This window comes from Vigna unguiculata, chromosome 2 (assembly GCF_037176805.1).
Source record: "Vigna unguiculata cultivar grain cowpea cultivar isolate G323 ecotype 2 chromosome 2, ASM3717680v1, whole genome shotgun sequence".
NCBI lineage: Eukaryota > Viridiplantae > Streptophyta > Magnoliopsida > Fabales > Fabaceae > Vigna > Vigna unguiculata.
The window spans coordinates 32,727,651-32,744,945 of NC_140793.1; the positions used below are offsets into that span (position 1 = coordinate 32,727,651).

At 32.4% G+C, this 17,295-nt stretch overlaps 3 protein-coding genes across 4 annotated transcripts; 1 reads left to right on the top strand and 2 right to left on the bottom strand.

Annotated features, from left to right (window-relative positions):
* Nucleotides 1-2,547: 2,547 nt before the first annotated feature.
* LOC114173585 (uncharacterized) lies at nt 2,548-5,075 on the top strand. Its single transcript, XM_028058072.2, has 4 exons — nt 2,548-3,456; nt 3,821-4,145; nt 4,371-4,452; nt 4,669-5,075. The coding sequence occupies exons 1-4, from the start codon at nt 2,838-2,840 to the stop codon at nt 4,873-4,875; spliced, it is 1,233 nt and encodes a 410-aa protein (XP_027913873.1). The 5' UTR covers nt 2,548-2,837; the 3' UTR covers nt 4,876-5,075.
* A 290-nt stretch (nt 5,076-5,365) lies between these two features.
* On the bottom strand, nt 5,366-9,671 carry LOC114173586 (RNA-binding (RRM/RBD/RNP motifs) family protein). Of its 2 annotated transcripts, XM_028058073.2 has the most exons (14): nt 9,488-9,671; nt 9,079-9,304; nt 8,862-8,951; nt 8,325-8,390; nt 8,127-8,192; nt 7,912-7,997; nt 7,735-7,780; nt 7,493-7,547; nt 7,218-7,294; nt 6,852-6,996; nt 6,638-6,765; nt 6,421-6,525; nt 5,843-5,974; nt 5,366-5,707 (listed from the first exon to the last, which is right to left on the bottom strand). In XM_028058073.2, the coding sequence occupies exons 2-14, from the start codon at nt 9,097-9,099 to the stop codon at nt 5,648-5,650; spliced, it is 1,077 nt and encodes a 358-aa protein (XP_027913874.1). In that variant the 5' UTR covers nt 9,100-9,304; nt 9,488-9,671; the 3' UTR covers nt 5,366-5,647. The 2 variants fall into 2 exon arrangements, with proteins under 2 accessions (XP_027913874.1, XP_027913875.1); XM_028058074.2 differs by lacking the exon at nt 9,488-9,671 and having other exon boundaries at nt 9,079-9,340.
* Nucleotides 9,672-10,553: 882 nt separating this feature from the next.
* On the bottom strand, nt 10,554-14,683 carry LOC114173893 (alpha/beta-Hydrolases superfamily protein). The gene is made up of 5 exons (XM_028058561.2): nt 14,309-14,683; nt 12,404-12,594; nt 12,264-12,297; nt 11,359-11,972; nt 10,554-11,025 (listed from the first exon to the last, which is right to left on the bottom strand). Exons 1-5 carry the CDS (start codon nt 14,634-14,636, stop codon nt 10,771-10,773), a joined length of 1,422 nt encoding a protein of 473 aa, XP_027914362.1. The 5' UTR covers nt 14,637-14,683; the 3' UTR covers nt 10,554-10,770.
* Between the last annotated feature and the right edge of the window lie 2,612 nt (nt 14,684-17,295).

Consider the following 17,295-nt stretch of genomic DNA (forward strand, 5'->3'; position numbering starts at 1 on the left):
AACAAACACACATAATAGTAGAATTCAAAAAAATATTAATATCATTCGCTATTATATCATGCTATTATATCATGATACCAATTCATGAATACCATTTTAGACAAGTCATTCGTATCTCATCAATTTGATTTGGTGGTATTGTCAAATTTGATGTCGTTTTTCCCAGATCACGTTATAATGAATTGTTAAATTCATTATATGTAACTCTAAGAACTTTAGATATTTGTTTTATATTGTCTTAAATTCTTGGTTCTTATTAAATTTCTCAAGTTTAGTTAACGTAAATGCATTTCTTTTTCATCTTCATCACAAACCTTCCTCTTTGAAAAAAAGAATCAATTTTTTTACTTTTTATCATAATCTTTCTAATATAAATTTATCACCTCTTATCTATTTAAAAAAATAAAATTTATATTCACAAATCACAATTATCACAATGCAAAACATAACAAAACTCATACTACTTTAATTAAATAAGCTATACTGTATAAATTCAAAACTTAAAAAAAAAACTACCATAGGTAGCGAAAAATACAAAATCCCTAAATTTCATAATTAAGGGTTATAATAATTTAAGAAAAATTATAATTAGGGTTCATACCAATTTCATAAAAGAATCCCTAAAATTATAATTAGGGTTTATATTAATTTGGGATAAACTTAAGTTGGAAGAAACATCCTAAAAAGAATCATAAACTAACATACATACATCATAATAAGATACTAACATTGATTTGTGAGAGATCATGCAAGAATGTATACATGAATCTCAATCTATGTGTTTCCAACCTCTATTTTCCAACCTATCTATTTGTATTTATCTCTCTTCATACACTTTCATGATAATTTACACGGTGAAAAGATCTTATAATCAGAAAAAAAACTCTAATCTCTTTTATAAATTAATGTCTCTATTAATTTATTTTATTTTATCTTTTATTATAATTTTCCATAATATAATTTTAATATAAATAATATATAATATAATTTTAAAAAATATATAAATATATATATATATATATATAATTCAAAAAAAAATGGCTCCCACTGTCCTATCCTAGTTCCGTCCCTGAATGTGAGACTATTAGGTGTACCGGGACATTATTTATAAAATAATTAATAAGATTTTAAAATTCACATTTAAATTTTTAACATTATCTGATATTCACTAGGAGGGCTCCATCGGAAGGATACTTGAAATGTAAAAAATGTTTGGCAATGGTTGCCTGCACAGGCATGTCAAGAGTACAAGACCTTGTTTCACTCATTTTACTTGAGATGAGAGTGAATGAATTTTTCCCCTCTGAGACACGACAGATAACATTTGACGTTATGTGCAGGTCTCTGACATCTTCACTGGATCTGCCACACAACATTAACCTTCTTCTGCACCAATACCCTCAATTGCACACTGTGCCAACCAAAACACCTTCCATTCATCACCTGTTGCCGTTGCTTTTCCTCACCTTTCTTTTTTTCCACATTTGGTAATCACTATCCTTTTTCTTACGAACCTCGATTCCTCATTTGCTTCCTTACACCTTCTCTTTCACTGTCTTTCCTCTCCGTAACAATTTAACAACCAAACACTTTTCATTTTTAATCACAAACTCATTATACTATTTTCGAGAAAGGGAGATATTTCAGATAATTCCATCTAAAATAAATACAAATCCCTTTAATGAATGAAATACGCATTAGATAGTGATATTAACAATGTTTCCATCTCCTTTTTGTTTCGATGTAAACAAACAGTCACTGTTATTCCTCTAATAATACACTACACCTCCCATATACAGCTGGCAGGTGCCACAGTGTCGTTGAAAAGTGTGTATATCAATTATCATGAATTAAAGATGTTTTTTATATTATGTAATTAATTGATTTTTTTTTTCGTAAAATAGTGTTATACTGATTTCTAAATACCACTTTATACTATGTCTTAGCTTCCGGCCCACACCATGTGTCTGCCTGACCTTAGGAGTCCCAAGCAATTTTACGGAAAAACCACGTGACAAATGCAAGGGTGTGTTTCATATAATGTCTCCCAAAAAATTATTACACGATGTGGAACCCTTCTACACTGATTTTCATGACATGTACGATAAATTTTTTGAACTTCAAAAGAATCACGAAGTTAAATTATGTGTAATGTAAACATTGATTGGAGGAACGACGATGGTTTAATCTGCATCATGAAATGATTTGTGATGTCTCACAGCTCACGTCTTCCTTGTCCTATTATCGTTGGTAAGACCTACCCACCTCACCTCACTTGGTTATTCCACCGCAATACACACCTTCTTATCTCTCGCTTCATTGTTATTGGACTTATGCGTTAAGTCTCAACCTATAATTGTCCACACATATGTGTTGTACGCATCCCTCTAATGTCGATAGTAGCAGAAAACGTTACTTAAACCACTCCATCATTCAACATTGATGACAGCATCTCAAGCGTAATTAGCAACTAAGTCAGTAATAAACTCACATTCAAGCCTCTAATTTCGGCATTTGGTGTCTTAGTTTAACGCGCAACACCACAAATCGTCCCCTTCAACCCCTTGTTGCTTTCCTGTGTGACCCGGATTGAACCATACCGAGTGATTGAGTAATGAGTGGTCAAAACCTACTGCAAGTTCTTTTTTTGATACTGCCAACATAAAGCTTAGTTTTCCTCTGGAAACTGGTGTTTTCTTTTTCTTCTTTGTTTCAGAATCATCGCCACCGATATCTGTTTCGGTATAAACAAGATTTTCCATATTTGAAGTGACAGAGGGCTTGCTCAAGAGGCTTTGCCAACTGAAAGTAGCTCCAAAAGGGGTAGATAAAGTGTCATGAAGAAGAGTTCCGGTTCCTCTCAGAAACTTGGTTCATTTCTAAGTCCAGGGGCACCGCACTATAGAGAGAAAAACAGCGGGAGCCAAAACGGGTGGAGCTCAGAGAGGGTGTTGCAGCCATCAAGTAGCAGCATAAGGCATCAAGCCAGTGTGGCTAACTTGACACCCTTCAACAGTGGAAGAACAGTACCATCAAAATGGGATGATGCAGAGAGGTGGATTTGTAGCCCCGTTTCGGGCTATACTAATCACAAAACTAATTCCTATGCACAACTTCATCGGCGACCCAAATCAAAAAGTGGTCCTATTGTGCCTCCAGGAAAAGGCTACTACTCCAATTACTCGCCCACAATTCCACTTCGTCAAGGTTTGGCGGTGAAAAACTTCATGATGGGTGGTTCCCCTTTTTCAACGGGGGTGTTGGCACCGGATGCTATTTCTCTTCACCATTATTATGCACATGACGCCGTTTTTGGTCCCCGTTATGACTTTGACAGTACTATGCAATGTTCTAGTCCTCTTCTCGACGATAACAGTGAAGCTATCCTCGCATCAGTGTCTAGTGCACCGGTGTGGTCAGAACTGCTGTGTGACCCATCTTCGCCTAATTCTCAAGGTATGAATACCGGAGTTCCTCTTCAGAGGCAGTGGTCTTTCTAAACTTGCATTGTATACTCTATTTAAGATGCTGAATATGTATATCAAATGGATAAAGATTAGTGAAAACTGATACGATATAGTTTATAGCCCAGTGTATGTGACTGACTTTGTTTCAGGGAATATTTAACTCCAAGTATACTGTATTCAGACATTCGTTGGTTCAATTTGGTAATATAGTTAGTGTCTTGGTGTATTTGTGGGAGAGATAACTCGATCAAAGCGAGGATAAGCTTTTCTGTTTTTGTGCAGTCACCGGATAGTTGAATATGAAAAGTTATATATTCACATATTTAAAATGTTTCAGTTAATTTCCTTTACAGATGAGAAACGAAATGGAACTAAGAATGAGGACGCATTGACATCTCTCTCTAGATGTGATAAAGGAACTCAAATGAGCCCTCCTGAAACTGAGAAAGATGCAGCAAAATCGTCACCCACTTCGACCATGAATCATGAAAATAGGCATGCTGCGAAGTTAGAGGTGAGAGATGTGGAGGTAGACAGTGAGGCTACTATTATTAGGTGGTCCAAGAGCCATGTACCCAGGCTGAGCTTGCTACCTGGTAAACACTCAAGGAGAAGGACTAGTATGGAAGCCCAACCTTCGGGTTTGGATATTGCAGAGTCAACGTTGGACTCTACCAAGTATGTTCTTTAGGTTCTTTAGATGTTTGGTGTTCTTGGGTTTGGATTTGTCCCAGATATAAAATAAATTTGGAAGATCTAATTGAGTTACTAAATGAATTCAAATTCTACTGCCATGCATGTTTTCCATTGTCTAGTATCATTATTATCAAGATATTTGAATCTCTCGAACATTCATTCAGTGATCAGAACAGATTTGATGTCGTTGTTTTGTTTTTGGCGCAGGTTTCAGAGAGAGGAATCCAAAATCATTGCATGGGAGAGTTTGCAAAAAGCCAAGGCTGAAGCTGCAATACGAACACTAGAGGTTTTTTATTCATCACAGCTTGTATATATATTGAACTTTCTCATATGATGTGTGTCCCTATTCCAACTCAAATTCGTATGCAAGATATTACATTCACTAATGGAGGCTCCGTCTCCAAACCGTAAAATGGTTGTGTCGTGTCATGCTGCATGATAAAACTACATCAGGGACATATCGAGTTTTTCTTTCCCCTAATTATGGAAGTATTTTACACAGATGAAATTGGAAAAGAAGAAATCATCGTCGATGGAAAAGATTCTAAACAAGCTGAGAAGGGCGCAGATGAAAGCTGAAAAGATGAGAAACCAAATAACTGTAGAAGAGGATCTGCAGCAGGTTTCCAAGACTCGGAAAGTATTTTCATTCCAAAAATATGTCCAGATATGGTCCCCAAAGAGCTGCTTCGGCACTCATGCTCCATGATTAATATTTAATCCAATATACAAGTCCTGAAATTTTTAAGGTTTTGCCCATAAGCACAGAAAAATAATTTAAGTTATAGGCCATTTTTATTTGCCTTAGTGAATTACAACTGCATTCTTAATGCATTTGACATTTTCGGCATTATGTACCAAACCCAATCGGGATTATTTCTGGATTACCTTTTTTTGTCCTCCATGCAACTTGTGATTCGGTATTAAACAAGACTGAAAAAAAAATGCACAACAATTTAATTTTTAATTTTATATCATATGGGCAAACCTGTCGATGGGCTTCCATCTCAATCTCAATAGACAAGATAATTTAAATTGGTGCCGATACATCATATAGATATGCGTTAAATAAAATAGAATGAGTTGGATCACATCCGTACGACATCTTCTCTACACCGTCTTTCTAATTTTTCACGTCAAATCGGAAGAAAAGCGCAAAGCTCGTATTGTTTGTATCTTCTCGTTCGCAAAATACAATATGGGCATAACTGAATAATTTATTATGGACCATACATCAGCATCTTGTCTGATAATAGACGACGAGGAACAAAATACATAGTACGAAATGTAGCATTGTTCTAGAATATAACATGTTCCCATCATCTTGCTTAGTACAAATCGATACAAGATAATATGTTCAAACGAAAGTATTTCTGGCTTACGATGGATTAAAAAAATTCAATCCACATTTCTTACAACTTCATAAATCATGATTAAATAACAGTACCACAGTTCGCAGTCACCAGTGAACTGTGTCCCTACTAGTATGGTCTATACCTCCAATCTGCTGCTCTTGATGGTCTCCCAATTCCGTAACCCCACTGCAAAAGAAAATTTATAATAAAAATCGGAAACATGAAACACTAGTTAATACTTTCAATGTTTCTTGACATATTGCCCAAATTTTCATTTCCTATACATATCGCTTATAAAATTATTAGTACGTAAATACTCACATCGTCAAAGTCTAAGCTACCGTACATCCTCCCATAAGATCGCACAGGACCGCCATATCCCCCAAAAGATTCCATCATGAAATTCCCACTGGGCCCTGCATCATCAACGGGTGTAGCCGAATCTATTGCAACCTACAGATGAAAACCACTAATCAGTAAAATCGTACTTAAACCAAAAAATATAATCAAAACACATTCACATCATGATGACATGTCATAAGGAATTCACACTGGGATTATATTTGTCTACTGTGCATATATGTTGTGTAATGCAATTACAGTAGACAGTCACGTTACATCACATAGATCTCGTTAAGAAATAACAGAACAACAAATCCACTAATTACATGTTTTCTCCTGATTTGAATGAACTATATAGTTAAGAGTCTAAAATCTAGGGAGGCTAAGAATGGGCATTTTAAAGCAGAAGAGTTCATCTCCACCCCGTACCTACACAGATTCCATTCCACCACATCTATACATCTAAATTTAAATCAAAGAAAAATGAACAAACAGAAACTTATAGCAGCTGAAAGTTGGTAGTAATGCAAGCCCGCAGCAAATTTAAATTAAAGTACCTGATGCCCACAAATCTCATGAGACCTACGTGAGACACGATCTGCTACACCATCTTCAGCAAAAGTAACAAATCCAAAACCTCTGTGGCCTGTTCTCTTAGGATCCTACCCAAAAAATAGGCAGTTAAGTTAACAAAGCTTTGTCAAACTCGTACATGCATTTTTTTAATATCTTATCCTTGCAACATAAACATATATGCATTTTTTAATATCTTACCCTCGGAACATAAACATCTAATATACGGCCAAATCTTCCAAAATATTGACGAAGATCCTCTGAAGATGCTTCTGGGGGAAGACGACCAACGAAAATTTTTTTACTAGTTCTACGAGCAGGTTCTCCCCCTATTTCACAAAATATGCCAGACAGTCACTAACTAGTATGAAGCCACTGAAGTCATTTAATTGAACACTGGTGCTTGCATGCTTACGTCCATAAATTGGGCCAGGATGATCATACAAAGTAGGAGTACCAAGTGCTGCATATCTAGTGGCTGCAGAAATGTAAGCATTGTATGCACCATATCCTCCTCCCTGTGGTGGCATTCTGCTGCCAATTGGCTTAAAGTCTTCATCCTGGAAAAAGAAATATATAATCTTATTTAACTAAAAGGATAAGGAACTTTTAAATTTTAAATAATAAAATGTCCTTTTAATAATAAAACAGTACACTTGGGTAGCAAATTCGCTATTAATATTTCATTAATTTGAATAAAATTGTCTTGGTTATTACTCTGAAATTTCCCAAAACTATTCTACAGTAAAATGACAACCCATAAAAAAATAAAAACTCTTGCCTTCGGTGTTGCTCGATCAACCACCACCGCAGAACCTCCCAGTTCATGGGTTTCTGACATCAAATTCTCCACAGAATCTGTACAACAAAACATGTTCCTTACAGTGATCGGGACATCCATTCCACAATATTTCAGAAGTCCAAAAACCAAAATAGTAAACAAAAATACTGCACGTATGTAAAATTCCAAGGGATACCCAAGATCCCAGATGACTAAAGCAGATAAAATATGTAGAAACTTAAAATTAGAGCACACAGGCTGATATAGACGCCAACCTGCACTTGCAAAAGTGATGAAACCAATTCCACGATGTGTTTTGGAACCTTGATCCTGTAGGAAGAAATGGTAAAGTGTCCATAATTAAGAAAAATGTACAGCACACGACAGTCTGCAGTTTATGTGCACAGCCATAGATGCAAATTCAACAGCGAGCATGCATACAAAAAAGAATTAAATATACATACAAACCGCATTTAAATTATGTATTATGTATAACGATCAAATAGGAGTAACGTACCTTTGGCATGTACAGATCTGTTATATCACCATACTTCTCAAAATGACTGAAAGAAAAAGAAAAGGAATATAAGGTTGCGATACTATTGTATAAATTTAAGTCAACACAAGAATATATTACTAAAGAAAAAAAAAATCCTCGGTGGATTATCATAATGAAAATCTTACAAACTCATACCTTCGGAAAGCAGCTTCTGTTACTGATTGTGGAATCCTGGCTACAAATATTCTAGTAACTTTTTTCACTGGTGCCCTCATTTCCTCCTTTAATATGAAAGCATTACAAGAATGAGTAGTACTATCATAAGATATGGTTATTATATTTTGGATAAAATGCAAACCAGGAATGAAGCAGAATAGATTTCAAGTTTCGGATTGAAATTTGGTTATAACCTTCGGTGTGGCCACTTTGACTTCCAGCGTCCTATTACCAAGAATATGTTCACTTGATAATACTTCCTGCGGCCAGAAGATCATCCAAATCATGATATAGCATGTAGACATTATATAAGGGTGTATCAAATGAGAGGTAGAGATATGAGAAGGAGCTAATCTTGACTATACAACTCCCCCTCTCTGTAAAGGGACTACCTTAGCATCATCCACTGAAGCAAATGTAACATATCCAAAACCACGAGACCTTCCAGTTGACCGCTCCTAAAATAAATAAGGCAGATTATGTTACTTTTTTCTCTACCACAACCTTTAGACATCAAATTTGGTCAACGAAGGAACTTTTTATGTATTTACTCTGATAGTACAAGAACACTAAACTAATTTTATTTTTGAGGAGCAGAATGGATGTTTACTCGAAATGGATTAATATTACTGAAGCTTAGAGCCTAAGAACATGGCAGTTGGATGGACAAAACATCTTCAAAAGCAGTATAAAGAATTCAACCCCTCTTCCTCTTTAATTTTTTTTCTTGAGAAAAAAAAATGTAAGCACCAGGGGCTTTTAATTAAATTCAACGCCAATAGGAATACAGACAGGATGAAGTAAAATTACAGCGGATAATTGAAACACACGCACATATTGTTTATTGCATTTAAGTATCGACACGTTAGACGAGTATAAACAGAACATGAAATAACAACACAACAGAAAAATGGAAAGCAACGGCTAACCTTCATTACAATGCAATCTTCCAGCTCCCCAAATTTGCTCATATATTCCCTTAATCCTTCAGTATCGACATCCCACGGAATTCCCAAAACCTAATATGCAATTTAAAAGAACAGGAATCGAGAAAAAAATATCAAACGATATCATTTTGCTTGTTATAATGAACATGTAAGCATACGAGTAGGGAAGAAATAAGAAAATTGAACGAGCACGACTAACCACAAGCTTTCGCTGCTCCATTAAAATCTTCAACAAATCACAATGAAAGAGAACGGAAGGCTGTGGATGGAAAAATCCCTGTCCACCACTCTGAGAATAAAAAGAAAAAAGAAAAAAGGGGGGGAAATAATCTATCCACCTCCTCCTCCTCTTGGGGTAATGGAATCTCTCAGCAGAGCACTCAGCGCTCTCAACCCTCTCTCTCTCAAATTCTCACACTCGCCGCCTGCACATAACAAGCACACTTCTTTCTCACACACAAATATCGTCGTCATCATCATCATCAGCATCATCATCATATACTACCAAATGAAAATCAGCTTTTTGGGGGGTTGGAGTTCTACTGTAAAGGAAAACAGAGATCTATTACAAATTGAAAAAGAATTCGGTGAATTAGGCGCTCACTGACCTTGGTGAATACGAAATTGAAAACCCTAAATCGAAGATCTTCCTCTCTCGCTAGCCCTCCCTATCTCTCCTCCTTCCTCTCCCGCTCGTGACGCTTTTTCGCTCCGTCCCCTCTTTGGTTTATCGGGCCATCATAAACATGCCCACTTCTCGATCTCTATCTATGAATTGGGCTGGGCCGAGTCAGACCCGGTTTAGGGTGGAACCAAGTATTAACCAAACCATTTAAATACATTCTTTCCTATGACTAATTATTTATTTTTAAAAATCTTTAATTATATACATTACTATGATAAATTCTGTAATTTTGTTTACAAAAAAAATTCTACTAATAAATTATAAGTTAATCTTAAACTTATTTAAATTGTTAAGTAAAATATCATTAAACTTGAGAATTATTGAAAAAAAAGTAATAAATAAACTAAAATAAAATATTTTAGACAACATAGCATTTGTGACAAAATAAATAAATATAACACATCCTTAAACTATGATGAATGTGTTAATGGCATGCAGATCATCTTGTGGGATAATTCTCAAATATGGGAATGAATTTTTTATTTGTGGATTTTCTCAATTTCTTGTTCTTTTGTCCTTTGGATTTCGAAATTGTGGTATCTTTTCATCAAAAGATGCTATCTTCATCCCTTGTTATGATTTAGGGTTAAAGCTATTCATGTCCTTCATATTTACCATTGTATGACTGAGTATACACTTTTTATAATTATTTTATGGAATTATTTTTATGCTCAAAAGTAATGTCATAATATCATAATTTTTCTCCTAAAAAAATAACTATTGTAAACATGAAAGCATACACAGAAAATATATATGTGCTTATTTTTATCCTGATAAAATTATTTATTTATATGCAATGTCACATTGTTAATATAAATCCATATTTATAATTTAACTTTTAATAAGGGCAAGCCTGGGCAATTAATTGTTTTAATATAAACTAACTACTGTGAAATTAAAATTCAAAATTAATTTTTTAACATAACTCTAAATAAACCTTATGATTAACTATTGAAATCAAGTCCCGAAACGCTTTGAGAAAGATGATATTGAGAAAGGATATAAAATTTCCAAACACTAATACATATAACTAGTGGCATTTTTGTGTCTTCAAGACGTGGAACAAGCATTTACCAAAAAAAGAGGTGAAATGGAGAACTTGGCATTAGCCTCATTAATGACAAACCATGCAGAAACATGAAACAGACTTTAAGACTGGGTAGCTAATTAAGGAAATACTAGTAGTGAGTTGCATGGACGCATCAATCACTCTGTTCTGAAGTGCTTTTCAATTGCTCCGAGAAGAGTGGAATTAATATAATCTTGTGTACCATGAGCAGGTAAGCCAGGTAGCACTAAACCAAATAATCTGAATCCAAACAGAAACCATCCTTCTCTGTAGTGAGGTCCATGTTTGTAGGCAATGGTAAAGCTCCTTAATAGTTCCAAAGCAGCATTGAACACCATTGGTATCACACACCATGGCGAGAAGTAATTCTTGTTCGGCTCTTCTTCCAAAACCTGCAATAATCAAACAACTTGTTCATTCTTCGGTTCACCTTGTTCTTTTGATCCGTGCATGTTGTCAAAAAAACCATTTTGCAATCCAGATATATACCACTTTCTTTTGAATAGTTTTCTAATCACATCGTTTTCACTTTTTTGATTTGAAGTATTACTGCATCATTATATATTGTTAAAATCAAATGGGTTGTTAAGTGGATGTGTTCTTTCTTTAGTTTCAAATAATTTGAAGTATCAAATAATGAATTTTCTTTAGTTTATATCAAGTTCGACTCAAGTCAATTTTTTTCAAAAATAAATATATAATTCAAAAAAGGAGAAAGTACTTACTTTGAGTTCATAGCGCCTGTTAAAGAAAAGGCAGACCCCAAAGTGCTTGAACAGCAAGTCCTTATCATCGTAGGGCAACCTCGGAACTATGTCGTTGCAATAAACAAACCTGCAATACCTAATGGAATTCTCCTTCAAATTTTTTTTCATGAAGTTCGCATATGCTTCGTCTCCAACTCTAGGTTGCCCAAACGTGTAGATCCCTTCCAACCTCTCTATCAGCAACTTCTCATCATGCAAGAACATGATCGTAGGGAACAGAATAGCGAGTGCTCCTCCCAAACTGTGACCCGTAATAATGAACTTTGCATTGGGGTTTTCACTCAAACCTTTCCTTAAAATGTCTCTGATAACATAGTAGGCCAACGGGGGAAGATTTTCGTCCCTTTGAATCTCCACAGGCCACCCCTCGTTTTTCTGTAACCCTAAAGCTTTCATAAAGCCACCGTGAACTTTTCCGACGCCGGGAATCCCATACCACGAGATGTCAAGGTCAGTGCACCAAGCATCTGCATCAAAGGGTTCCGTTCCTCGGAAAGCCACAACGTAAGTATCGCGCTGCTCGTGCTTGTCCAAAAGAATCAACACTTGGGTTGTGGCCTTTCCTTGAGATTCTGCCATGTCAATGCAACCAAAGGTGGATACAAGAGTTTAGTTCTTATCCTTTTTCATTATTGAATGTGTGAATAGACTTCTAAATTTTCAATTCATACTCTTTTTAAATTACCTTTAATTATATTTATTGATAATAATCGTTAAATTTAGAGATAAAAGCATATTTTTGAAATAGTAATATTAAATGTGATTTAGGAAACTAATTAAAATTTGATATTTAAGTCACCATATTATTTCTTTTGCTAGTACGTTAAGACATGCAAATGAGATTGGTTATTTGCAGTTCTTACCATTCCAACAATCAAAAAAGCCCACGAATTCCATCTGTAAGAGGTCACAAGTCACAAACAAAATCAATTAAGAATGCATCGCAAACTGAGGAAAAGACAGAGAATGTAAAGAGGGAAAAGAAAAAAAGCTATTATTTTACCTTCCAATGAGTTTTGACCAGATATTTAAGGTAAGCCACATTCTCGTAGGAAGCTTTTGAAGCCATCATAGCTAATGAAACATAGTACCTGCAGTCATCACGCTTGATAGCATCCAACTTTACTCGCGCATCCAAATTTCCAATACAAGACAAATAATTTTGTGCGTTACGATCTGGGACGACCAAGTGACCTGTTTTGTTTAAATTTTAGTTCATGAGATTTGATACAAGTTAATCATCTTTGAGTGGATAATTCATACTTTTGTTTGGTTGCATCATTTTTATTTAACCGCGTTAAAATGAACAATTAAGAGAATAAACAATATCAATCATAGCATGAACAGTACAAGTTATTATTCTATTAGTTGATAATTTCGAGGAGTGTTTTTTGTTCATTACTGTTATTACACGTGGATACGAAAATAAATAAATAAAACAATGGAAGCGACTACCCATAATTGATGATGGGACTTGATTGCGTAGGAGATTTATTATACTATTTTATATTAAATCACGCTTTTCACACAACTATTCACTATTTCGTGAGTGGCCCCACTTGCTTTTGTTTATTATAATTTTATTTTATTTCTTATCAAACAACTGAACTTTTTTTTATCTTTATACTTTCTTTCCCCCCTTAATAAATGTAACTTAAAATTAAATATAAAGTGAAAAAAATACTGAAAAGAAGTACAAAAGTTTATGTGTGGGTTATAAAAAATGAGAAAATGAATAAACTAAAACATATGAAGCTTATATTTTATTTCTTTTCAATTTTATATATTTCCACTCTCTTATTTTTCAATTCATTTTATATTTCCCTGTCCCCAATTGTAATGAGTTATGGGTCAACGGGAGAAAAGATATGAAAGATAATTTGTCTATATAATAAAAAAAATTATTTATTATTACAAGAAAGTTCTGGCAAGTGGCCCACCTCTCCAAATGTTCCTCAATGAGACTGCGACAAGTTGTGGGTTAATTTGGCGTATAGTGTTATTTCCACCCAACCAAATCTTTTTATGTAAATAAACAATGTTGGAAAATGAGATTGGAGTTTCAACTGGCTCACAATTTTTTTATTCAGAAACTTATTGAACTTTGAATTTAACCTAAACTTTTAAATATATGAGATAAGATTATATCAACTTCAATATCTATATAAAATATATCAATCATAATGTACATTAAAGTGATGACAAAACTCGTATTTATCTAATACAAAAATAAAAAAATAGATATGATCGATATCATATTATACTCACATTATTTATGAAAAAAAATATATCATCAACGCATATTATATAATTACTTGTTTAAAAAACATACTTCATAAATAACATAGAATATTGGATCCAGCTAGAATGTATAATCCACTATTTCTAAACCCAAAAATATTGAATCAGTAGCAGAGAAATCACAACTATGAAGAAGACTAAGAAATGGATGATTTTCTATTATCTTTGGGTTTTTCCAGTGTGTCTTTTTTTTATGATTTTAAAATATATATTTCAAAATACCATTCTATTTTAAAATTATCGTACAGAGATGATATTAAAAACTCAATAAATAAATAAATAACTGGACTCGAAAAAAAAAACAATAAAGAATCTGAAATTGGAAACGACCTTGGAAGACGATCTGATTTGATTCTGAATGACCGAGTAACTACTCTTTCTAGGACAAAGAAAAACGATAGATGGATGCAGATTTCTTCACAAAAATTTTCACAGTGGGTAAAAGAAAGAGACTAGTGGGGGTTTTAGCTTTGCACAAAACAGTGGATGAAGCAAATGAATCTGATCGATGTGGCAAACATTTTTGTTGAGTTAAGAAGACAAAACACCAGAAATGTAAAATTACAAAGAGCCTCAGATCTATCGAAGATACATTCAAAGAAATTACCTGAGAGGAAGTTCACGAAAATCATGATGAAACCGCCGTTAAGGTAAATGAGGTTGATGACGAACTCGATGAAAGAGCCGAATAACGCAAGTGGCTTGGCGAGGAGCAATAGAAGCTTCTGCAGCACGACGGAGACGAAGATAAGCCATCTGTGGCGGAAGCTTCCCTCGTAATCTCCTTCGGCCTTGCTGTCCACAAATTTTCGGTTTCTCAAGTTTCGGGAATACAGCACATGAAGAAGATCGAAGAAACCAGCTTCTTTTGGGTTCAGCAACATATAACTGTCAACAATACCCTTGTTGCAGCTGCCATTGGGTTCGCTCGCCATGGGTAACAACAAGCTCCACAAGTAAGAAGAAGAAGGGGCAAATGATAAAGCTCGTGTCCCTTTAATATTTATAATTGCGATTTTCAGAATGACAAAGCTCGTGTCTTTTTGCAACCTTTTTTTTTATTCAATTTAGTTAGTGTGAAATAAAATGGACCGGTAACCCTAAAAATAAAAATACAGTTTGAATGTACAAAGAAATTAACCTTTTTTTAATAAAATAATTTGAAAAAATAAAACAATGACTTAAAAGATAATTTATTCAATCATTCATATATGATGCTTTTGAATATTTCATCAAACAAGTACTATAGGATTTTTTACTTTTAATGTTATCAAATTAGATAAACTAATCCTATACTTTTTTTCTAACTATAATATCCTTACAGATACTGTGTAGGTGACAAACATGGAGCACGATAATATTGTTGGTGGATTCTGCAAGTGCAGAGAGGTGATATTTTTGTTTTTAGTATCTTTCTTCCCACTTGTTATGAGTATTGAAAAGATAAAACTAAAACATTATTATTTTTTATAAATCAAATTTAGTTTATACACGAATTGAAAATATAATCTTAAAAACAACATTTAAAATCTTCTGGAAATAAGCTAGTTTTAAATTTTATTTTATTTTATTTTAAAACATCTATAAAAGGAGTTTGTGTATGATATAACTTTAAATAGTACTAATATTTTTGTGTGTAAATGAAGTATGACTTCTGGAAGAGAAATTTATGTATAAACTAGCTAAATCGGCTTACAAATATATCATATTATTTTTTTAATATAAAAGATCTTATCTTATTGGAACTTTTAATCTCTTTAATTTTAACTTCTTTCACACTTTTCAGAGTTAGGTGGCCAAGTGGCACGTTGAAGGACAAAATAACATAATAAATTCGTGCAAACTGTTTTTTAATGCATACAAATATATTATCTTGTGAAAAATGGGTTTTTTAATTTATTCTTTCGAAATGTTTTGATGCGCGTAAATAATTATAAAAAAAAACAATCATTTTTAAAATAATACAACTTGTTAGTGTACAAGTTAGCGTGTTCTTCAATAAGTATTATACAAGTTAGCTCGTGAGTATTATTTTGTCGATTTCCTTAGGAGTTTTTTAATACAAGATACTTCCAAAAATATACCTTACTTTGCATAACTTACTTTTTTAAGTTTAATGACTCATTTTGTTTCATTATTTTATTTATCATTACAATTTTATCCCATTATTAATTAAAAGTTTCTATTTAGTTTGACTTCTTTTCATGAACATGTTTAGGGGTGCTGCTAAACGTGCGAATCCGATGAAGGTTTATGGTGAACTTAAATAAAATAACACTTTAGTTACAAGCATAATCATGTCAACAACCATAATTATTACATCCCTATCATTTTAAATTATTTCATTAAACATAAGATATTTTAAAGATAATATGAAGCTAAATTATTTCTATTAGATAAAATAGAACTATTGTCTTTCCGGTTGAAAAATTCATTTTGTGTTGGAATAAATAAAATAAAAATTAATACGTTACAAAAGTTCATAATTAACTGTTAAATAAATTTATTTTATTTTATTTAAATAAAAATATATTCATAAATATAATACAATTATATTTAATATTTTATTTAATATACAGTAATAAAAAATTTAAAAATAATTAAATAATTACATTTTAATGTCTTTAAAACCTGAAATATAATTAAATATTAAAAATTTAAATTAACAAAAAAAATATTAAATATCTAAAAAGTCTATATAAAAGATAATTAGAATATGAATTTGAAACTTAATTAATTTTTTTTTCTAATTTATTGATAATATTTTGAAACATTCATGTTAACTTCATAAAATATCTTGCATTAAATAAACAGATAATATTTTAATATCTAAAATTATTAATTATAAAGATATAAAGTTAAAAAAATTTGATGAAAATTTTAGAAATTTAAAAGTATTTATATTTTATTATAAAAATATTAATCAAAAATTTAAAAAATTTATCTGTTATATAAATTCATATTATTTTAATTAATAAGATTAATTATTTTGGTCTGAATATAAAAATGATAGATTCATATATCACTAATTTATAATAAGTGAGTTTTGGTTAATTCTCGATAAAAAAAAATAAAAACTGTGAAGAACACCTTAAATTAACTGGGAGGATTTGAGGACATTATGACTATTAGTTAATTTTTGAGCACCGTGTTTTTGTTTTATTTGAATTTCGTAAAATGTGAAGAGCACATGATAAATCACTGATATAAACAATTTTTATGCTTTCTAAACCTTTATATAAACAAACTTTGATATTGATGCATGAAATTTTAAAGTTCTCCCCCGAAGTTCCACAACAACTAAAATTAACATTATTTAAAGAATTAAGGTGATGTTAATGAGTGGCATAACAGCATTGGTTAAAAATAATTAACAAATATTAAATTTTATAAAAATTTATAATTAATTATGATATTAAATAAAATTTGATTTAATAATTATTAATGTAATTATATTTTATTTTATTTAAAAAATAAAAATATTCATAAAAAGTAAGTTAGATTTAATATTGTTTTTAATATTTATCAATAAAATTAAAAAATAATTAAATAATAAAATAACTATATTTTAATGTTATTAAAAATTAAAATATA